At 43.1% G+C, this 24,691-nt stretch overlaps 1 protein-coding gene across 1 annotated transcript; it reads right to left on the reverse strand.

Moving 5' to 3' along the window:
* Nucleotides 1–499: 499 nt before the first annotated feature.
* On the reverse strand, nucleotides 500–24,691 carry LOC112570760 (homeobox protein Nkx-2.1-like). Its single transcript, XM_025249362.1, is given in 4 exon segments — nucleotides 500–5,412; nucleotides 5,716–5,888; nucleotides 23,244–23,483; nucleotides 23,486–24,691. Coding segments are annotated over 4 exon segments (1,206 nt in total). The 5' UTR covers nucleotides 23,592–24,691; the 3' UTR covers nucleotides 500–4,725.

Below are 24,691 nucleotides of genomic sequence, written 5' to 3' on the forward strand. Positions count from 1 at the left end.
AACAACTACACTGTAGCACATGCCCTCCCCAACAAACTCAGTGCGATAAACTTTACGAAGTTGTATGCCTCGAAAACTTAAGTTTCTTACCTCAAATGTTTATATTTGGATGATGAAATAGGTTAGGATTCACGCAATTAATTAATCTGGTCTTAATCCCGCGAGAAATGTTAATAAGTAGACAAGAATGTATTCAATAGACGACATTTTACTGAGCACACTTGTATAAAACATGTTTCTTGACCACTTCTACACTGCAGAATGCACTGTTCTTTTTCACAATATTCATCGCCATCAACCTCATCGTCTACAACAGTTAAAACAGCAAATAAAAAAGTGTAGTTGATGATGGCTTTGTCACTTTGAAGTCCAGGATATACGATAGTTGTACGAACACTGACAATGTCTAGTTATACAGTCCTGACACTGGCACTGGCACTGACAGAACAATGGAACCTGTTCCTACTGAGTTCCAAGCACAAAACTCTCTCAGATTAGTCACAGGAATGCACTTGATAATACGGAAAATGATTCACAGAGAAAGGAACAGCCAAGAACATGTCTGAAGGGCGAGTTGACACAATGACAAGACACCGAACCTTTAACAAAATCCAATTAACTATTTGTAGAAAGGTTTCTTTCCGAATCAAGATCAATAATCAATAGAATTTCTGAGCAGTGACGATAAGTTACTTCTTCTCTGCATAACCGTTCCCTCCCGCCTTCCAAAAAAAAAAAAAAAAAAAAGCTAGGATGATGTCATGTCACGTGATCAGACAAGGTGTGGCTTTGTAGACGAGTGGATGCTGCTGGAGACAAACCGAAGGATTGATTGATTTTCCTGGCACTAATTGACTGGCACTTGCTTCGATGTCGGCGTGTTTTGACCCAGCCAAGAGCTGTGTGTCTTCCAGACCTCGAGCTCTCCGCCAATAGTTCTCCTCTCCTTCTATCCATTTTTAACTTTTATTTTTAATTTTTTATTTCGGGAAAATCAGAACCGATTTGTGTTCGAGAAAGTCCTGTCTTCTATCCCTGGCGGATCCTGATTCTAATCATGTAAACTAATGTTAGTGATGGTAAATCTTTAACAAAAAATACAACAGAAACAAGTATACCTATACTCACTTTTAAAAAACACAGGAAAGAGGCAGACCAGTGATTTTTTCAGGTGCTGGGAACAAGTTGACTTTCTTGTGGTGGGTGAAGCATTAGTAAACCAAGCCTCTAACAAACAGGAGCCAGTTGGGGAAATCTGTTATGATGTGCAAGAACCACTCAAGGACAATAATTCCAAAAAATGAGATTTGATTTTTACCTGATATTGTTTATGCTGTCTTCTTTTGTCCACGATATTTACCATTAGAGCGATGCATTTCGATATATTAAACTTATATTTGGCATTTTAAACGGGAGGGTAACTAATTTTTTTTCAAAATAATAATAATAATTATTTTTATTAAAGTGAAGTTGCGTCTATGATATGCTGATAAATACATTGAGGATTTAGTGTTTCTAAAAAAATGGTCAATTAAAAATTAATTGAGCATATTAATTTTTCTCTGTAATTGGTGTAAAAAAGGAAAAAAATTTTTTACTTATTTCGTTTGTTGTTCGGCGAGTGTTTATGATCAGTTAGTTCCTTTTCTCGCATTTTCTGTCTAACGCTGGCTTTATTTTTCAAGAGCAATTGTTAGGTGGATTAATTAATTAAATGACTGCGAACTCGTTTGAGGAAAAAACAAAAGTTTTAGCTAGAGATTCAGGCTTGTCTTTTACACCATTTACCTCGACATATTTCACTTCGTTTGTCATCAACGAGAGTATATGGCAATGAGATAAGAAATGTTTGTGGAAGGAGTTTTCTTTTGGGAAATATTTTAGTTAAATAGTTTGCTGTATGCATTGTAATTATTCAGGAGTGGAAAGTAGTTTGCTTGAGCGTTTTTGGTCAAGAAAGAAAGAGGCGAACGACAAGACATTTCGCTATCAAAAACATGGCAGAAGAGACAATAATAAAATAGATAAATAAAATCGACAGAAAAATCGTGTACATGGCCTTTGTCTTGACCTTTGATCTTTTATAGTTTTCGTATTTCATACGCATAGATCACAAATATCTTTTTTAAAATGTTTACGCATATTGTATTTATAAAATCATTGAGCAAATCGACATTCAAAGCTATTTAATTTATGTTCGTCCTTGCTAATAAATAAATAAATTAACGGATAAACATAAATAAATGATTTTCAGAAAATCATTTATCGAGTAAGTCCTATATTGATGAAGGCTTAAAATTAAATTCCTACTGCCAAGCCCTGTCAGAGATAGCCAGCAGTATTTCTCCCTTTTTCTTTGTCTCTAGATGGGGAAGGAGTGAGTCGTGTTCACTCTAAGCGAGGAAGTTCTTGTAGAAAGAATGACAAACACAATAGCCCCTTGTCGCGAATAAAAATTTGTTTACTCAAATTTGTTTACAAAATATTTTCTGTTAATCTATTAGATAATCCGCAAAAGAAGACATTATTTTGAAGAAATGATCTTCGCAGTAAATAAAATACCAAAGGTCAGTCACTGACCTCAGTTAACCCCTTGCCTGAGGAAGTCTCACTCCACCCAAGTTAAGGTCCCACACAATGAAAGTGTTGATTAAAAATAAATGCTAGGGTACATTGTTTAGTGCCACATAAACAAAGAAGCAGATGCAGAACAGAAGTATTTATCTACAAACAAAAAGATCATGATGTATCAGTAGATAATTTAGGAGACATGATGTAAGTTTTGCGGTAATCAGTTATAGTGGATGCACACAGTAGTCCTGAACAGACACAACACTCGCGGATAAACACAGACGATGCAGGAAATAGTTCTGGATACTATTCCAAAGTCAGTTTGGACAATGTTCATGCACACATGCAAAATGTTCAGTCTTGTCTACACTGACCTCATGAATGCAGTGTACTCTTGCTGTACAGTACAGTAAACAAATATCTCGTATTTACACCTTTTACACTAAAAGATAAAAGAAGAAAAGTCTGAATTCAGTTGCACAAGATTAAAAATTGTCAGATATTTGAAAAAAAGACAGCTGTATATGCTGGTTCGTCTGCTACACATGCTTCATTTTTTTTCATGCGAGATTTCTAATTTAAGAGCGATGTAGTTTTTTTTCTGAATGCAGTTTCTGGGTCCAGAGAAACTCGCAGGAAATAATTCCTAGTCTGTCCTCACCTGACATTGGTGGATGTTGAAGACGTGGCATGTGTGATAGAAAACTAAAACCAGTGAGTTCTTCAAAGTCTTCAGATTTTGGTTTCTGTAATCATACAGGAAGCTACAAAGCCTTGGAGAAAAAAGACAAAGCTTTTTTAGACATCAAAGAACTAACGAGCGGACAGGTAACCGTGATGCCTCCCTGTTGGTTACTTCTTGAACTAGTCGCTGACCCTTCTCACCTTGCTGAATATTTCACCATGTGGGTGAATGTTGAATAATTCTCTGACACAGATCAGCGAATAGCAAGTAAGAGAGGGGCCGGTCACAGTGTCTTCATTTTTTGAATACAGTTCTGGTTTCTTTTTTGTTACATGGAGAGCTCGTCACTAAGGGGGATACATTGTAGAACCTTTTCTTCTTGGGGAACGGGATAACAGGCCTAGGTGTAGTTCAAAATAATTATGAATTATTGTGATGCTCCATTACCTTTTTTCCTTACAGCCTGGTTGTAACTACCACTTTGTACAGGTCAGTAGGTGGTGACACCAGTATGGCACATTGACTTCAAGAACACTGCGATGTCTTCACCAGATGAAGCAGATATAGTCGAGACCTCTGACAATTCTTGTCAAACGAGTGAAAAATGAGTCGTTCTGAAGAGACTGCTGAAAGTTTTCGTTTTCCAACGGAAAATATATGTTAGTAGCAGCAGCAGTAACATCTCTCTACTGCGGCTATTACCAGGCTGTGGTCCTAACATTCTTGTTGGGAGTCACAGACTGGAGCAACATCGACTGACTGTCCGGCGGGACCTCTGAATTCCCATCGACGATTCAAGTCAGGCATGCATCCTGAGAAAGAGGGTTCAATCAAGGTGGTTCGCCAGGTAGCAGAGACAAAGGGGAGAGTGTCCCTAACCTGGTCAGGAAGTCCCGTGCTGGTCACATGACCTCAGCTTTATCTGAAAAGCAGAGCGTTCATCGTCTTTCACTCTCCATCTTTCTGGTTAGGCAGTTAGACTATTAGGCTGTTGGTAAGTTGAAAATATTTTGGACATATCTGTCCAGTTTAAAACTTCTCTGTTCTTGGTACAACTGCTGGCGTTCCTCGAATTCTTCCCTAGACCAGCGCTGATGAACTGAACCGTGTCAAATGTTAACTTGGTGGAAATGCTCAAACTCCAGGTAACTAGCTTAGCGGTTTGTCCGTTACCACACCTGCTTGCACCTGCTTCAGTTCATTTGTTCCTAAGGTCTGCAAGTCTCAACCTTGCAACATTCATGAGTGTGTATATACAAGACTTCCAGGCTGTGAAAAGTCAAAGAGTGTGGTCATGATTCCTTGGAGCCGGAGGTAGAATCCTGTGCCCGTCCGCACGAAGAAAGTTAAGCGCTGTGTCTGCCGTGCAACCGGAAGTTCGTCAACGAAGGGCCTGAGCATCCAGAAGACAGTTTGTCCCTCATGCAACTCGTTCACTTCTCGCTCTCACGTCCTACCTGCTGCCCATCTCACCATGTCCGGCCGTTGATGAGATACGGGGAGTTGGTCAGTGAACCTCCGCCCACCGCTGCAGCTGAAGCGTAGTAGCCCATCCCTTGTCCGCTGCCATGGTGATGACCTCCCATGGCGCTGGCGGACAGTTCAGGCAGTGTGGGCGAGCTAAGGGATCCCCCTTGAGACAGTTTGCTGGACGGCACCGCGCAAGAGTGGAGGGACGAGACCTGGGCCACGGGAGAGGGCACCGACCCTCCCATGTGCAGGGCGGAGGCGGAAGAATGAGACGACGAGGACGAAGAGGAGGAGTGGGCCTGTGGTGCTGAGGTCTGCCCTCCACCAACGGTAGGGCCCTCCCCATTGCTGGTGGGCTTGCCATCCTTGACCAAGACAGGGACGGCCACTCTGCGAGGCGAAGGGTTGTTCCCGCCTCCCCCGTTGCCTTGTTTCTGAGAGGACCCTCCGGATCCCCCACCACCGCCGGAACTCTGACTTCCCGATCCTCCCGACTGAGATCCCGAGGACTCTCGGCCGGCTTCCAACTTCTCTTTGTCTTTTTGCATTCGCTTGTTCTTGTAGCGGTGGTTCTGGAACCAGATTTTCACTTGGGTTGGTGTCAGGTTGATCATGGAGGCCAGGTGCTCTCGCTCAGGTGCAGACAGATATTTCTGCTGTTTAAACCTTCTCTCGAGTTCGTACACCTGAAAATAGAACGACACTTGAGCGAATAAGATACAACTGCCCGACTTGTAAGCGCTGAAGCAAGTGCACACGCACGCACACACAAAACACAAAAATTTACACTTGGTTACGCAGGAAGGGAAGCAAGAATAGAGTATTATTTAATTATGTTTGTGGACCGGATTTTTATGTAAATATTGAATGTAATCTGTACATTTCTAACTTAATCTGTTGCTAGACAAATAGATGATATCCGTACCTCCAAAATAATGGGACTCTTATCGACACCCGATTAATTGTCACAAGGTGTGCATGTCTCTCACCTGTGCCTGTGAAAACAGAACTCGCCGCTTCCTCCGCTGGGCCAACGGGAACTGCATGGCGGCGCCCTTGTGCTGCTCCAGCATCCCCAGCGCCGGGTTCATCCCTGAAGACATAGACCCCATGGACATCGAGGACATTGCACAAGAGCTTGGGTTCATGGACAGGCGGGAAACTGCAAGTACACAAGCGGGGCACAACACACATTCAGAACCACCAATAAAACAGTGAACAGCCATGTCCACGGTCAGGTCGCTCCATTCGTCTACAACATCTCATCGGATGGTCTACAACATCACAGACGACATCTCAGAATGTCTGGGGTACATCTAGGAACATCTTAGACAGTCTAAAGCATCTCAAGCCTCAGTTCTAACATGTCACGTGACATAGGAGAGGACAGTTTGACGGTTTGTCAATGGCGTTAGTGTGTTCCTCGAGCTTTGAAAGATGGCCTCAGTTATTCATGTTATAAAAATATACTTGAGTACATAACAGTGTATACCGGATGGGGATGATTCTTGGGAAACAAAACCAGACATGCAGACAACATGTAGATTATGTAACAGTTTGACAACAGCAACATGCAACATGAAAGTGAGCTTGCCTTTAGTATCTAGTGGATAACATCCAGGAAAGACGGATGGACCAGGTGGACAACAATAAGTATGACATCCCCACCAACACAATAGTAAACATGATCTGTATCCAACACTCATTAATGTCAACAAGACATGAAGCTCCTACTCTTATCACAGAAAACATTTATTTGTCTCTGGAGGGCGAATCGTTTCCTCGCGCACAAACTCCGCCATGTCTCGTGGTGCGGGCGATCAGACATCTTTCATCCTGGATTATTAATCACAAACCCTAATTATTTTCAAAGCGATCGATGCGGCGTGAACTTGACACGAGGGCAAACATTTGTTCGAAAAACTTTGGTCCAGCGGCTGCCCCGGCCCAAACCGATCCGATGGGCTAATCACTGTTTACGAAGCTGAACACACACTTTCCATATTCAGAGCTACCTGGGGGAGTCCGTGGTTCGTGCTGCCGTGTGAAAACAAGAAAGTTGGTCTTTGGTCGACAGAGCTTTCTGTCCAATCGTAATTCTGTCACGCTCCGTGTTGTGGGGCGACAGTTACAGCCTGTGAACACCTTGGATATATCACTGAGGAAATTTGACATATTCTTTTTAATTGCTGTAGTCATGTGTTTGACAATATATATTCGGGAAAAGAAGCATTAGGGTTTTGAAATCAGCGTTCAGCATTCTTTTCTTCAGAAATAATTTTTTTCTTGGTATGATTGTGGTTGATAGTGTTTCATAAAGTATCTGAGTGAGAGAGAGGTGGTCATTGTCTGGGGTTCGCAGAAAATATCACTCACTGTAATTTCTCCACCTTTCTTTTAATCTCAATATACTGAGCCTCATCTTTATATATTTCTCCTTTCTCGTCTTCATCCTACCCTTCAGCCAGACAAAGAATTTAGCATCTCGATTTCGAGTAACATTAGAGCTGAAGACTTCCCATACCACTGGGGTTGGCAGTCAGTGGATTACACCTGGATACAAGAAGCAGAATAGGTTTTACCTGGATCATGCACGCGCAGCCTGATACCCGGAGTACATTCGGGTAGGTCTATTGACACTCGTGAACAAGCATGCACGTGCTCCATTGTGTCGAGTCCTCCAACCTGCATTTGTTTCCCACTCCAAGTGGAAATATAATAAATAAATATGGCGGTCAACACTTTGCCTTTACCTAGAAACTCAACAAAGCCGAGGCTTTCTTTGGCGGGTTTCCATCGAACAAGAGCGCGAGGTATTGATGGACGAGATGAGAGCAAACGCTCTTGACGAACGGTACCGTTGTCACCACAGGCTGAGTGGTGTTCAATATGCTGGGAGGGTCAAGTGCGCGACACGACTTGGGTCACGTGCTGCTGTGGCGTCAGGATGCGCGTGCTTCACATGCCCACTACCCTGTAGGTAACACGAGGGCGGGTGGATCATACGGGTGCCTACCCGATTTACACATTAAAAATAGTTTATGACACTTTTCTTCTTGAACTTCAAATTCTTTGCTTACTGTGTCTTTGTATGAGGCAGGTGTGTCAGTACACGTGTAGTTCTGTTAGAATTATTCCTGTAAAACCTTGTCATCGCCTCAAAATGCAAGAGTTTGAAGACAACAGCCTCTGTGTGACTGTACAGGGTATGCCCACCCTACTTGTACTGAGTGTTGGAGGCTTGTGTATGCATACATAGCAACTGAGTACAGCAGTATACGCCCTAACTGCAACAATTTTTTAAGTTTGTTTATTTTTTAAGAGAGGTTAGGCACGTGCACAGTCAGGCGTTCTTGTTGTGAGTATATTTGTCACGCGCACATCTAATTAGAGCACGAGCTCTGCGCCCACAAGACAACAAAGAGAGGACAACAAGCAAACAGTTGACGCGCGAGTCTGCGCCTCAGGTGTCGGAACCGCAAAGAGCAAAGACACGGAGCAGAACTGTTAAATCATCGGCAAGGCACACCTGCCGACTGTGGGGTAGGTGCTGTGCAAACAGTCGTATACTAAACGCCTTTCATCTATCCTCCCGCGTCCCAACAGCATTGTTGTCTGCTTTGTTCGTCCACCCACCCGCCTCCACCCTAACCCTCCCCTCCCTCTGTCGTCTCTTCCATCTCTGTTCTCTTCTTTCCACCTATCCCCCCATCTTCCTGTCCCCCCACTCCCTCCCTTTCCTGCCGAGCATGTTCATGCATGAAAGGACTGCTCGCGAAAACGAAGCCACATGAAAGGTGTCCGGGCCGACAAGCTCTAGTGAAGACAAGTTTGGTGTCGAATATTTGATACCCGACACTGGTATATCGCCTTTTTGTGCATGTCTTCAAACCAATGTTTATTATTTTTGCTGAGTGATATTTCATTTGCGATATTTGCCTGTCGCTTGGTTTCATGGGTGACGGGGTCAATGCCACAGAGGGCGGGGCTCCAGTCAGGCATGACGCCTGCAAAACTTTTCTGGAAAGGGAGAGACTTTCCTTAAACCAGCAAATGTTGTGTCAATCTTTCTTTATCTTCTACTTCTGTGATTAGCACCGGTTTTCATATTGTTACAACCAGACACACTTAACAACGATTTATCACGAGGGTTGACAATGTTATGAATCCATCTGGTGACGGAAAAGGCATCCTACCCTCCAAGAACTTTGTATTTTGCGTCTTTTATAGTGAATATTCAAACTTTTAATCTTTATTGGGGTATTAGAGGTTAAAGTTCAACCACAGCCTGTCTTTTATCTCATAGTCGAAGAACTGTTACGAAGTACCTAACATTTCTTTGATCGTTATTTGTTTGCCCTTTAACCTGCACCCACAGCACGGGGTTAAAAATAAACAAAACAAACAAAAAACAAACAAACAAAACAAACAAAAACAAACAAAACAGCAAACAAAACAAAACAAAACAAACAAACAACCAACAAACAAACAACCAAACAAACACCCACAGCAGGATTTTAGTTCACTTCTGCTTGTCCCTGGCACACTGTTCACTAAAACCACTTCGCCGTCTGTAGTTGTGATTCCCTCGCCTCCCATAATGCCTTGCGGCGAGGAGATTCATCTGAAGAAATTGTCCTTGTTAGTGGCCTGCTCGGCTGACTTTCCTCCCAGGGGTGTGTGAGAAAAACTGCGACAAAGATCGGAGCATCGAACTGCGGTGTGTGTCTGTGGAGCGGGTGGCACCGCAAGACAACACCCAATCGATTGGCGACAAATAAGCACCCGTCTAATGGGGACCAATCGAAAGTGAGCAAAGTTCACTCACAGAGAGAAGCGTCTGGATCCTTGCTTTGCGTCACGAGAAGACTAGCATCCCTCCCTTTCCCCCCTACTTCCTGCTGCGCCTCGCTTCTTCCTTTCTTTACACCTGAAGTGAAACCCTTCGCTTCCGGCTCATCGATGAAGGTAATTGGTTTCTGTTTCCACAGGCGCACTGCAGCACAGATCGGTAAGTGTGTGGGAAGAATCACCCGTATCTTATTGACGAGGAGAGAGAGAGAGAGAGTGTGTAGATGATGACGACGACGACGACGACGATGATCCCTACTTAAGACAGTGCGCTGCAGTTGAGAATCATCTACCTGAGATGTGTGGAACTTTACTAGGAGAGAAAGATCCCAGCGCCTTGACAGGAAGACGGGTAGGTGGTGTTTAGAGAGGTGAGACAGTTTGACTAAAAGAAGCGATAACAATCGCGAGGTATGGTGACGACCCCTGTCTCGCTTTCGCAAAGTCCCTTCGTCTTCGTCGATAGCGATCATCCTCCAAATCCACCCGAAGTACTTGGCCAATCCCAAGTGGATACAACCCCAGCAGGTGGTAGACTCCGGGTGGAGACTCGTCACATCATTACAGGACGCAAGTGTCCTTAAGTGTCACGGGTGCCACGCGTTACCCTCGGGTGGCGACTGAAAAGGCCTGAGTCTTGTGTTTCCATCACAAGTTCTTAACAGGCTCGGCACTTTGCTTACAAACTTACACAATAACAGGGCGATAATATTAGGCACTTTATTAATTTTGAAAGGTGTTTGGTAATCACCTCTACCCACACTTTACTTCAGGTGATGCAGGTCAAGGCCTGGAGGTCTTTATAATAACATTTAAAGGGATTTCCTCTCTTTGCTCCCCGACTAGTTCCTCGCCCCTCCCGTGGGTTGTCCCCATTTCTATGTCGATTATGTTTTCGCGATCGAGTGGAACATCGACTTTAAATAATCTAAACGGAATTTAAATGGTAATCTTCTGATGGCATGGTATCAGATCCCTGGGGAGCTGGGAAAGTGTATGCGACCTAAAGATAAGGGATAAATCTTGAATTCTGAATACGTCCAGGAAGGGTTGCTGGACATGTACAATGCAAATGTTAGTAACACCCTGACCGACGAAAGGGCATGAAATAATAATGCATACATATTGAGTCGTATCCTCAAAAACAATGGGCTACTTTCTAAACACAGAGGATAAAGGTGTATTGTAAAGTTTACAATAAGAGAAAGATAACAAGACTCCGCATACATTCATATTTTACCGCCAGGGTCCCTGCGAGTTTCGAGCTTCAAGCCCCATGAAAGTCAGGATACAGGATAAAGGATACTAAGAGAATCACCAGCCTCATGTGCAGATCGTCGCATCCAGAAATGCGGATTCGGGGCTGAGCACGCTCACCTGGCTGGGATCCTCTCCACCAGGTATGCTATCGCCATAATTGATTGTAAGACGCACCGAGTGACACAGTCCCTCACGAGGAACGCACCTTTGCCAGCGGCGCTGCCATCAATCACGCAGGTGAGAAAAATGGAGACAAGAGTTCTCGTGGTTCTCACATCACCCGCCGGAAACTGTTTCTCTGCTTGGTCACTGATTCACCCACAGGACTGTATACTTGTTAATTCAATCGAAACTTATTTTCAAAACATTTCTAATCAAATAAACCTCAGCTCATCCAGATTTTAATTATTAGCATGATGCGTGGTGAATGAAGTCCTTTTTTGCGTCCTTTCCTAATATTAGAAATGAGGTGAAATACTCTGTCCGGGTGTATTTTGTTTTCGTACATTTTCTTTGGTTAATCGTCTGACCTTTTTGAAGGCTGGGAGACAAGGAACACATAGCTAACGATCAGTTTCTCTTCGATTGGCAAACTTTTTGATCCCACGCAGAAGTGTGTGCAATTGCGCAAAACTGTCATTATGAACTGTCATGTCACGTGTTTACTCTCTCTCTCTCTCTCTCTCTCTCACCTGTCTATATATACAAGTGCCAGATAACACATACCCAAAATATTTGATAACCCGCGTGCATCATGTCAAATAATATTTATCTCTTTACGGCATCATGGAAAGCGGCAACTACATTTTTTAAAACCTGGACTCTGATTTTAATAGAATTTAAAGAACAAAATTACGCCAACAAAGGTGGAAACGGTAAACACGTGACAGCGAAGGAACCGACAAAGAAGTTTTGAAAGGAAAGCTGTCTGTGGTGTGATGGGCAGCGCCTGAGAATAGTCTCTGCCAGGTCCTGTCAGTGCCGCTATAAGCCCAGACTGATGAGCACCGTGCATGCTGCCAAAACGAGGCTGGTGCTGGTGCTGGTGCTGGTGATGCTGACATCAATCCAGCTCCGGGACAGGCGTCTAGTTGGCTGGTAACGACCAGTCATTAGCGATCAGTGCGTTAGCGAACGACGACAGCTGCCCCCCGGCGCACCTCCGACCTCAGTGTTTGAAGTTTTCATTGCACAGAACTCTGCTGCCATCTTCTCTCTCTCCTCACCTGTGTGTCAGTGTGTGCAGCACTTGCAGGCAAGAGGAAACTACAGCTCCAACTCTCAACTCCTTCCTGGCCAGTTAGTCTTCACTATCCATAACTACAACATCACGATTTCATTTTTATTCTTTTTTCCATTTTCTTTTTCTTTTTTTTTTTCATTCTCTCCAATATTCTCCAATCTCGGACATAAAACGCCAATCTCAAGAAGCGTCGGTTTTTGTTTTCTTTTGTTTTTGAGTCGGGTAGGTGAGGTAAGGGAAAGACAACCCAGTTTTCAGTCCAGTGATTCCACCTGCTTTTTCGATCTTCTACTTAGTCTAACGATTACAAAAAAACAAACAAACAAACAAAACCAAGAACAAATCAACAAATAAACATAAAAACAAAAAAACAAAAAAACAAACAAACAAAACCAAAAACAAAAACAAATCAACAAATAAACATAAAAACAAACAAACAAACAAACAAACAAACAAAAATCCCTGCCTAAAACAAAAACAAACTAACAACAAACAAACCAACAAAACAAACAAGCAAAGCTAAAACCCTGCCTAAAACAAAAACAAACAAACAAAAACCAAAGCAAACAAATCCTACCTAAAACAAAATTAAACAAAACAAAGTCGTTATTATAAGATGAAGAGGTGTCTAGAGAGGGAAACCAACCCACAGAGAACAGAGGCGATGGATGAAGGGAGGAGAAAAGGATGAACTGTACATGGAAGCCGAGGCTGACTTTGAAGAGCGATCCGGAAGACAAATGTTCAAAGACAAGCGAGGCGCGGCTTGAGCGAAGAGTGAAGACCATGGCGAGCAAGCTTGTGAGCAGGTTGGCGAGTCTGTTGTAAAGGTGTATTGTTTTGTAAAGCTGTATTGTTTTGTCACGGTTTATTGTTTTAATTTCTTGTGTGACTTGGTCGACTCGTGTTCTTCGCGATCCATCGCCACGTGACAAAAAAGGCGACATTGATTTTGCACAGGAGCCGCGTACTCTTCCCTCCCTTCTGTCTTTCCTTCTCACAAAGCTAAAGACTTGTTCGCGAGGTTCTTAGGTGTACGGCTGTGAGTTTTGAATAATTGATGGCACTCTTTTGTCCGAGCTCGGACGGCGTAGCCTTAAGAGACAAAGATGGACTGCGAGGAAACTAAAACCCTATTTTTGGAATCTGGCTAAAACAATAATTAGAAAGAAATCATAAAGACCGACTACCTGGGTTGCCCAGGGTAGCTATTGTTTGAACCAGCTTGGCTTTGATCACAGACTTGCTTGGATACCACCTTCCAACTCTCCTGTATCCCTCAATCCCCCACTTCCCCCACACAAACATAAAATAAAAACAAATTTCAAAACAAATGTATCGGGTATGTAAGAAAGGTTGAAAAAGGAGAGAGACATAGAGCGATGATGAAAAACTAAAAGTAAATTTAATCTCTACAATGGCTTCTGAGTAAAATCTCAGCCAGAAAATAGACACGCGTTGGAGATGTTTATCATCAAATGGAAAAATCTGGGGAAAAAATGGAAATGCAAATGATGACCGGGAAAATAGTTTTTAAAATTCCTATTTTATTTGTCGTTATTATTGTCTCATCCTCGCTGTGCTCTGCACACTTATCGTTAAACGACATGATTCAAACATGTTTTCCTTGTATTGTCATATTTTTTCCAACTGAACATTTCCTTGTGAACGCCGCCTTGGTGGAGGCAGGGACCCGTTGCCAGGAAACCGAATTTCCCTTATAATGCAAGATTGCCTACATGTTGTCATTCTAGGCACTATCAATCGAAAAAGGAGCAATAACAATAAATAAATAAATATAAATAATAAATAAAATAAAGCACAATTCTGGTGCACTGTAACAGCCGTACCACGTGACTGCGGGTTCGGGTGGGTGAGAGTACAGCTACTTGTATCATTGTATTGTACAGGCTACCCTCCTTCAGTTTCTTAGTAGACGATAAAATAAAATATCGATGTAAACAATAATTTTACAGAGATACTCTAGAAAAAATTAAAAGCATGTAGATTGTAGAAACAATCAAACAATAACCAGTGCCTACAACTCAAGAGGAATAAGAGAGAATTAATTAATTAATTGTTGTACGCATTTCTCCCTTCCCCTCCTCTTTCTCTTCGATCCTTCCCAGGAAGGAGTCAGGAAAGGAGAGATAACTGACAGGCTGTATCTACGAGATGTCGAGACATTTTATTTTTTTAAATTCTGCGTTTATTTTCGCCACGTGTCCAAGGAAAGAAGTGAAATACAATACTTTTAATAAATACAAAACTGTCCTTTGGATCACTACATAGCTACATGAGGAGAATGTACAATAAAATTCACTGAGGTCCCTGGGATGGGGAGGACTGAGGAGGGGGAGCAGTCGGTGTAAATCAAACCAGTGTGCGATTTTTTTTTTCAAACAGGCGAGCGGAATAGTAAATGTTGAAGTGCCAATAGCTCAGGAATGTCTTTGAAACCCGTGAAGTTTTGTAACTTGTGGAAAAAATGGAGTTTTTGGTGAATGGAGAGAGAACTGGAGGGCTGTGCGTGCAAGGTAAACAAGGTGACATACAGTTAGCACTTCAATCAATCTCACGCAACACATGTAGCTGCTGTAAAGGGAAATATCATGAAACATTTACAGCAACGCTAACAAAACAAAAACACAAAGCAGGGCGAAACAGAAACAGAGCACACCTGGGTTAAAACTACACCATAAATATCAACCAAGCCTTGAGAACTGCGAGAGAACAGGGTAACTTGTGTAGGTAATATTTTGTTACAGGTAGGAATCGTTAACCGTGAACTATTTCGTACAAAATTTAAATAAAATCTCCTAGTATTTTATACTGGGAAAGTGTGAAGCCAGCAAAATGGAGCAGCAGTGTGACAATGCCCAGGGACGGTGACACAATAAGACAGAAGGACGATGATAAATGTTATCGTGACAGTCAGGGAGACGGAGTCAAAGGCAAGATATCTCGCTTCTTGAGGTGAAACCTCGAGGTTGAGATAAGGTACACCCTACCCCTTGCTTGACCACCAGGTACTCACAAACCATGAGCAAGACACTCTTTACGTGGGACTTACACATTGTACAGCAGTTCTCAAATGGAAATAACAATCAAGGTTTATTCCTGAACAGTTATTTATAATACATGATTTTTTTAAAATATCTGAATAGTTTCTGATGGCTATCCAGGTAACAACAAATGGACGGCAAACCTTTGAGTCACCTGTCTCGGTGACTTCAGAGAGACACAGACAGAAAGAAAGACGAGAGATAGAGATGACTTTTAAAAGAAATTCCGTAAAAATTATTTCTACAACTCCCATCATACAATACTAAAAAAAAAAAAAAAAAAGTTGTCTGTTCTTTTCACCACACGTTCTTCTTGTTTTCGGGCGGATGAGAGTAAGTAAACCTGAGTTCACAGTCACCTTATTGTATTGTTCCGCGCGTCACATTCGCACCTACAAGTCCTTCTCAGCTCGTCTTCAATTGTCACCTTCGACAGGTGAAAACAGGTAAATCCCGTTGCGATACGGGCGTTCTCGCTTCCATACCCCTTTATCCCTGGCATCCCCCCTGCCTCCGCGGTCGCCTACGATTGGTAAATTACCTCCCAGGTGAGAGGGAAAATATGTTTTCTCATCTCTTTCTTCTCCTCATCAGGTGGCAAACCTCGCCGCCTTTCAGGGCGGCTCTTGAGTGTCGTGTCCAATTCTCTGTTTCTTTGCTCACATCACCTGAGAAAACAGACACTTGCTTGGCCCTGTTACAAGCTATGGACATACCCCAGGGCTTTGAGGACATCGGAAGGAACCCAGTGTGTTTGTGTGTGTGTTCGCGCGCGCGTCTGTATGTGTCGGCTGCTTTTCAAACGAACAAGGATACGAAATAAATAAATAAAAGGAAATAAAAAGTTAGTGAAGTTTTCCTCACCTTTTTTTTTTTTGCTTTCATTATGGTTGAAATAATATATTGCAATGAATAATCAGCCTTCTCAGAGTTTCACCAAGGTTCTCTCAAAAGTGCGCATCTGTATTTTTTGTTAAATAAAATCATCTTATTATTCCCAGATATCGAAATGCTAGAGACCTCCCCGAATCACACATTTCATCGAACTGAAGGATTCTCTAACAACAATCATCATCAACTCATCTATATTTCAATCCATAATCTGAGCACTGAGTTTGATTCAGAAAGTATTAACTAGTAGACGAGGATGAGGATGGGAAATGCTGGTTTAAATAGTTGATAGAAAGAGAGAGGGAGGAGGGAAACTGTTGCAACTTTCTTACGTCGGAGATAAATATTTTAGCCTCTAAAATTAGAAAGTGGCAGTCGTTTTGCTCATCATATGGACCTTCTATAGGGAGGGAGAGGATAGATATAGAGATTGTCTGTGACAAAGCATCCGTAACTACCAAGGGAGATAACTGACGGACTTCCCTTCCGAGCATCATGTCCTGAAGGGTCTCAGGGCTTAAAGCTCCTCGGCTCAGAAGTAAGTAAAGAAGTAGAGGTAATGTTCCCCCGGAGTCTTTGCGGGTCTTGTCGGAGGTCGGCGGAAAATGTAGGTCCCTGGCCTGCTTACAGTCCACAGCTGTGGGCCTCGAGGGCTTGCCAGGGAGGCAAGTATTCAGCGGAGGTAACGAGAATCCCGAGAGTACAGGTGTACCTCTGCTTCGTAAATACGGGCTCTTGGTGTAAATACACACGCACGCACGCACACACACAATCAGCTAACCTCGTTTCCTCCTCTCAATCTTATATACATGTGTGTGTGTGTTTTACTGACACACTGGAATCCTTGTCATGCCTGGCTGACACCTCCACTAATTTTTTTTTTTAAACTATAGGTGTACCTCTTCCTTGACGCAAAGGGTGAAGGGATGGGAACCATGCAGCGCCCCCTCACTCCACACACCTGTAGAACGTGACTCCTACACACTACTACCTGTGTGAGGATAGCATGCCCACCCTCTTCTCCCCTTCTCCACCCTCTCCACTCAACCACCCGACCGTTGTCGAGCGAAACACTCACGCACGTACACGTCACAATTTCATCACCCGTTTCATCTCCCTCAATAGTTTTAATAATATTGTCGCCAGGCTTTTACGACCTTCGTCACCGTCCACACAAGACGGAGATCGTCACTCGTCTCGCCTCGTTTCGACTCAAAACGTTTTGTTGTTATGACAGTTGAAGTGGGAGAATGACAGTCGTGACATGACCAGAGACTATGAACATGATTTGTAAATGAAATGAAAGAAAATCATTATCCGCGCAAATCAGATTTTACAAATCGTCTGTTCATGCAGGACGAGAACGTGCAGGGAGAACTATGGAGAGAAAGAGAGGAGAAGGATAAAGAAAGAGTGATGGACTGTGTCACGCCGTCTTCCTTTGTCGGTCACCTGTCGTCTCCATAGCAAAGACATTTTGTTTCGGGTAGTTGGATTCTGCGGAAGGTGAACAATGGAAGGGAAGTTGTGGAAGTGGATGTTGGATGAAGAATGGAAGCGGGGAGCTGTTGTCTTATATTTATCCTCGGAGACTATCAGACTCGGGAGGTCTGACTCACAAGTATTTGCGGTCACAAAAGGGTGATAGGTCGTAGGACACAGGCGCTTACACCTGTCAGTCAGTTTGCCTCAGGACACGCAAGTTCTCAGCCCCTGTAAGAAGGAAACGAGGGTTAAACGAAAAGGCATCTGACAGATGGTGGAGTAACCACCGGGGTAGACACTTGATTACCTCCTCGTAAGCCGACAAGTAGTGACATTAATGACTTGCCTTCAAAGACCCTCTGACACGTGGTTTTCTTTTTGTATATGTGTGTGTTTGTTGTTGTTTTATTTTGTGTGTGTATTTTGTTTAAAGCATTCTTGTCATAGTTTCTCGAAGGGGGCCGGGGATTTGTTTTGTCTGCCCCGGTAGCGCTTGGGTTGAATACCCGCTTATTGCCACTCCAATGATGATTTGTTAGGTCAAATGAATCTGACTTCATCTTACACAACTGTCGGTATTATCTCATGTTTTCGGATTTCACACAAAATTGTATAAAAGTAAAATAATATATATAGATACAAAATTGGTATATAAAGTAAAAAATCTTGAAAATCGGACAAAATTACTTTTCGAAGGCTATCACAGGCTGGCTGATCAATCGACAATCTGATCTCTCATTACAGCCAACAAATGCTACTCGAGTAACCTGTAAATTACAAATATTTCCAAACGAAGGCATTTGCTTAAAAAAAAAAAAAAAAAGCCCCTGAAACCCGCTAAACTCACTGTTCCACCGCTGAGCAAACCGCGAGCAAGGTGAGAGTTACCGTATCTGCCATCTTTATCGACAGGTAAGCTGTGGATATGATGAATCGGTTTTGCCCGTCAGGTGTGCATGCGTGCGTAGGTGAGAGTGCTTGTGTGTGTGTGTGAGAGAGAGAGAGAGAGAGAGAAATGTGCGAATGAGTGAATGATGGAGAGAGGTGTACACCTGCGTACACCATGTACTGCACGACAGCGGCTGATGTTTCGCTGTCTACACCTACAGCAATGTCAGCTCCACAACCACAATCTCAGTCTTCAGATTGCAAACAACACCGGGACACACAGCAACGGCCTTAGGCCAGGTGTAAAACCCGACACTAAGCTGTGAACCCGCTAAAATCATTGTTTACTACAACACTAGGGAGTTCTATTCACCTGGTCACAGACTCAGATATTATCTACCACAGCCAAGCACACCTAGGTACACACTCCCTTCCATCGTGTTTCCCTCAAACCATACTATACAGTGTGATACTCACTTTTATTTTAGCATCGAACTGGAAATAAGAAACGATTAGAGCTACCGATAATATTTGTAAGAAGCACCAGACCATTAGGATATCAATAATCCGCCTTAAATCCGTCTATAAATTTTTTTTCGAAACCATAATGAAGAAAAATGAGTAAGTGAACGAACGAGAAAAACCCGTAAACTGGGTTAGTTGTAACTTGAATGTTAACCTTTCACTAGATTTACACGTGAGAGAGAGAAGATGTGACAAAGATGGAGAGAGGTTGATAGCAAGGAGGACAGAAGCAGCAGCTGTCTCTACATAGACGCGACTCATTTAATCAACACATCCTAAGGGTCAAAGGTGAGCCGTCGCCGGCTAATGAGGGCTTGTAGGAGAAGTAGATTGTAATACCTCATTGTTCACTTTATCACGGACCAAGAGTGCTTGACGCCCTCTACAGCGCGCGCTCGCCAACGCCAAGTATACTCCTAACGCCTTTCTTTCATCTCAGAGACAACACCGCCACCCCGGGTATCGGGGCGTGGAGGTCCGCCGTGCACCTTTGTCGTCTGCACCGCACCACTCGGATCTCCTTCGATTTTTGTCACCGACACGCTTCAGCAGAGTTTCGCTACGGTTCGATCCCTGCATGAAACAAAAGGGTCACTTCCACCCATCCCTCTGCCAACTGGAGCTGTTCACCTGCTAGTTCGATTCCCGATGCTGCTCTGTTTAGAAAGGGACAAAGCCGCTAGAGAAAAACTGTTTATTAAAGTTGCCTGTTTGAAGGGTCTTTAAGCGACACACACTGTCATCAAATACAGAATTTTTTTTTTAATTGATTGTGAGACAAAAAAAAAAAAAAATCCTGATCATAGTCCCATACGGTTGTCGAATATATTTAGTAATTGCATGTATGATAGTCAAATGAAAATGTCGGAACACAGTCACACATTCGGCGATGTGTCTGATTAAGATAGTTCTTTAACTCGCCTGCAACTTATCTTCCTTCAAAAGATCTTTTGTCACTTCATCCTTTTCCTTGTCCCACCATGACAAGTTGCTTTGTCAATAATTAACATGTTTTAAATACATTTTTAGCGAGTCTGCGGTGGTTTGTTGTTTTTTGAAAACTCAAATGCATCAGTTGATGTTGCAGTTACCTTTGGATAGACTACTTTTATTCTCCATTATTCCCCTCGTGCAATGAGTGTTTTTTTTTTAATCGCCAAACAAACTGTCACAGCCTATCAAAACATGTTTACACAAAAACCGTCGCATGAATGCAACATTTGAGTGGACAAAAAAATTATATAACTTAGATTATAAAGTTAGTGAATAAGAAATTAAAAAGTGAATAAAAACTATTAAGTTATAAGCGAAATGAAAGAGAATGATTAATTTTATGAAAGTATTGGGACCTCAGTAAAGGGCTGATGAAGCAAATGGAGCACAAACCACGAGATGAAGAGGTGACTGTGTGTTCACACACCAGCAACATCAGGCACCGCGCACCGTTACAACAGTAGGTAACCGCTCACAGGTGATGAACAGCAACACCACAGACAGAGCTGAGTTTGATTTTTCAAATGTGCTTAAATGTTTTGTTTCATACTTAGTACAGCCACGCATAGAAATTCACTCTGATTTGTATGTGTGTGTAGGTGTGTGTGTGTAGGTGTGTGTGTTTCGTATTTCAGTGTCATCTCTGCAATATTTTAAAACGGGCCGCCACTTAATTTTTACCTGATCATCATTTCTTCTTAATTTAAGCATATGTGGTAGCCTTGTAATTAGCTTTACTAATTAATAATTAATTATCTTTACACTCAAGATAAATGATTTCTGCTTTATTCCGATCCCAATGCAGCATTTGAGATGCTCTACACTTAGGTCTCTTCTAAACAATTCACCCAGTGATGATATACAACCTCTGTGGTTTGGAACAGTTGACATGAAACACTTTTTTAAACACAGAAACACCTGATGTATTCACTAGAACTGATTAATGGCGAAACAAATTAAAGCTTGGCATATTGATATTTCCCGTGCATCCGTTCTACACAGCTGGACTCCAGCCTCATGTTTTTGTTACACGGATGAAAATAAATAAATAAATAAATATTTAATGAACAGGAATTTCTGTCTCGGGTAGTCGGGTAGTGTAATTATAGTGTCATTATATGTTGATTTGTCACCCACCCAGGACTTGTGTAAGTAGCTATCAGCATGTTGTTACAACTTAGTTGTGTACCTCGCCGGGTCACAACTTTACTTCCGCCCTCTCCTGTCCTCGTGTCACGATGTGCTCATGTCACGGTGAGCACAGACTCACCGACCTGCCCGCTGTTTACCTCGGGGGCAAATCAATCTTTGCCTAGTCACTCTGATCCGTGGTCTAAGTTTTATTATCCTGCCTGCTGTTTCCAGTGCAGTGTTTATCCACCTACTTGCTGAGACAACTTTTCCAGCTCACTGTAATTAAAAAACCCAGTCAGCCCGCTGATACGGGGTAGGGTGAGGTAGGTGGGGTAGGTCGGGGTGGATGTGGTGATACGGCCATCGAGGCCACGCACACCTTACATCAGGGCTCTTATTACAGCCAGGAAGGTTCATAACTTGTTTAGTCTCTGCTACCAAAAATGGTTCTGGATTTTTTTTTTTTTTCTCACCCAATTTTTTTCCTAGACTGCAGATGATCATAGCATCTGAAATGTCCGTGCTAATCTTCCTGAAGTCCGTCAAAAGTCTCTTAAGAATAATAAACAATTTTATTTGGTTTAAAGGAACATTTCTAAACAAACTGCGAAGTTTGTATTTATTTTATAAAAGAAATTCTCTTACCTCGTTATGAATACAAAATTTTAAATCAAACATTTTCTGCACTTCAATAAAATTGTCTTTGCTGAAATTTAGTTTCACTAAATTAAACTCTGGTTAGTGCGTGATATGGATTAAACGGGCTTTTGTTCGCAATGTTGTTGCATCTTTTCCTCTTTAGATGAACTGCAGAATAATAGAATAATTTATAATAGAAATGTATTCATCTTTGGATAATACTTTGATATACGCACACAAAAGTCTTTCACTCCAAGGTAATGCAGACACAGAATAATACTATTTTAGCCACTGAGGCGTGAAGCAAAGTGGAAAAATAAGGATCAATAACATTTTTCAAAAGGTTTTTCAGCTTTAATCCATCGCCATGCTCTGACAAGTATTGAGCACCCATGCAGTGCCTCCGGCACCGACACGCTGTTTGTCGCTGAAGTTGTTGTAAAAGGACTTTTTGTGAGACTCGTGCAATGCCAACAATGCCGCCATCGACGAGGAAACGGTTTGTGTTAGCACCCCGATAAAAGAGAACATTTCGCGGTTTTCCGAAGCATTGGTAAAAGGGAGGAGTAGGGGGTTTGGGGGAGGGGTGAGAAGATTTGTTAAGGGATGCAAACGGTGGGAGGAGATGGATGGATGGGTGTGAGACTGAGTTCAACTTGAAATGGAGAGACAATTGCTTAAGGTGTTCAAGGAGAAGTCGCTTGTCGGAACCCCCGAAAGTCTGAAACCGGGTGTGAACAGCCACCCGACTGATTTGAGTGCTCTCTGGATGCACATGATTTTGTGTAAGAGATTTAAGAGAAGAAAAGTAAATACGTATTTTATTTTTATAGGAATAGAATTGTTGTGTATTATTGGTATAAATGTTTAAAAGCATTTACTATTTTATTCATGACGATATAATTTTAATTAATCTTATCTAACCTTGCACCATCACCTAAATATAGAAATGTTACTACTAATACTTGCCTGACAAAAGTGTACAGCAAGGACTTTTTCTAAACCACTTGAATTTATTAATAACCTGCGCAATCCCCAAGTATAAAGAATTATCTGCAAACAAAATAAAAGTCACATATTGGACCTCACGAAAACTGAAAAATAATACAATGAACACCGGTTTATTTAGAGTTAGTGGGGAAACTGGAACTGATATCAACGACCGAATTTTAAAGTTGAAAGTTTATTTAAATGAGTTGAAAGTCCCAGAAGATGTTAGGCTGGCGAGAACAAGCAGCCGAGAAGTGAGCACAGAAATTACATACAGACTGCAATAATAAAGGCAGAACTTAGTTTGAAAACAAAAGTAAAATGAATTGTGACCGCTCATAAATATACCAACCATCACCTACATCCTGTTGACCTATGTTTACAACACGTACGTTGACAAAACCATGCTGAAGCAGGAGAAATACTAAAAATACAAAAAAACATAAAAAAACAATAACAACAACCACAAAAGCCGAGGCAAAGGATGTGAAGAGCAATCACCTGGGGCAGTTTTTACGAAACAAAAAAATCAAACGTGCATTACCGTACTCACAGGCGAAGCGGGGATCCGGGTTGGAACTGTACCATCCCGCGGAGCTGCGACCCGTGGGGTCGTACCCGAGTTCCGAGCCATTGCAGTATTGTGCAGCCGGGAATCCCGCGGTGTGGTGGGTCAGTTGCGGGACATTGTAGTAAGGGTTGGTGACGGGTACGGACATACCCCCCATGCCCCCCATGGCACTCATGCTCTGGTGATGATGATGCTGTCCGCCGGCGCTGCGGTAGGGTGTCAGCGGGGAATCGCAGCTTCAATGGTCTTCTTGTACTCGTGTTCCAGCGGCGACAGGATGTCCGTGACGGAGAACGGGGTGGAATGCGCGTGCTTGGGGCTCAGGGACATTGCGGTCAGTCCGCCGAAGGCCAGAGCGCTGGCGTCTACTGCCGCCGCCACTTTGGTTGTCGTTGTCGTTGTCGAATGCAAGTCCACTTCTCGGGTACCACTAAGGGTCAGCACACCCGCTTCACTGGACCTCGCCGAGGCGATCTGATTGGTTAACTTGCCGTCTGCCTCACCTTCGGATTGTCTTGATCAATCTTTCCGTTGTCCGAAATTTTTTTGTCGTGGTGCAGGTCTGTGTTCGAGTCCCAGTCCACTGTTCTAAATTGTCCACACTGGTTTTTCACACAGGTAGGTTTTAAAAATCAGAGCCACAGGTACCTTGGTCGGTTGTGTGAGGTTTGTTGTGGTCAAGTAATCCAGGTGTTAGCACAGCCCAGACACGGGTGTAAATTAGAGGATCTGATGGACACTCAAGATGATGTCTTCTAATTACGAAGTTGAAAATGAGGAAGTTAGTGATGCTGAGAAAAACGTTCATAAAATCGCACACACAAAATCTCAATCGTGAAATTCGTGTCGTAAAGTCAGGCAGCACTTGAAGCGCCGAGAACTCACAAGTACCCGTCCAGGAAACAGACACGGTGAAGTAACATCGCCGATGACTACTTGTGAAAGTCGATGCCTTGTTGGCGATGCAAAAGTTGCTGGAACCACCAAGCGACGACGACGACGGAGTCAGACGAAGTTGAATCGAAGGCTCTCCAAAAGTCGTCGTAGTGGTTGGAGAGCCGAGGCGGCGGAGCGGCTAACTGCTGTTTAGTAGAAGAAGTGGCGGCTGTTGTGCTTTGAAAGAGGATTGAAGAACTGCGCACAGGTAGTTTGACGGACAAGGAGAAGGGGGTGCCTAGTTATGCCAGACGGCTCTTGGAGTACCCGAATGGTCGCGTGCGCATAGCGGCTCTCGCCTTGTACTCACGAGGCAATCAATCACGCGCTAACACCCAAGCCCATCACCAGCGCGTGCGGAGCTCCGCTACGACAGGCGCTCCTTCCCTCCTGGCCCCGCCCACCGCTAGCCGTGCGAAGGCGGGGCTACGATTGAAAGCCGCGCAATGGGCGACGAGAAGGACAAATGTCTGTCGGCGGATCGTAGCTCCGCC

Source organism: Pomacea canaliculata, linkage group LG8 (assembly GCF_003073045.1).
Source record: "Pomacea canaliculata isolate SZHN2017 linkage group LG8, ASM307304v1, whole genome shotgun sequence".
NCBI lineage: Eukaryota > Metazoa > Mollusca > Gastropoda > Architaenioglossa > Ampullariidae > Pomacea > Pomacea canaliculata.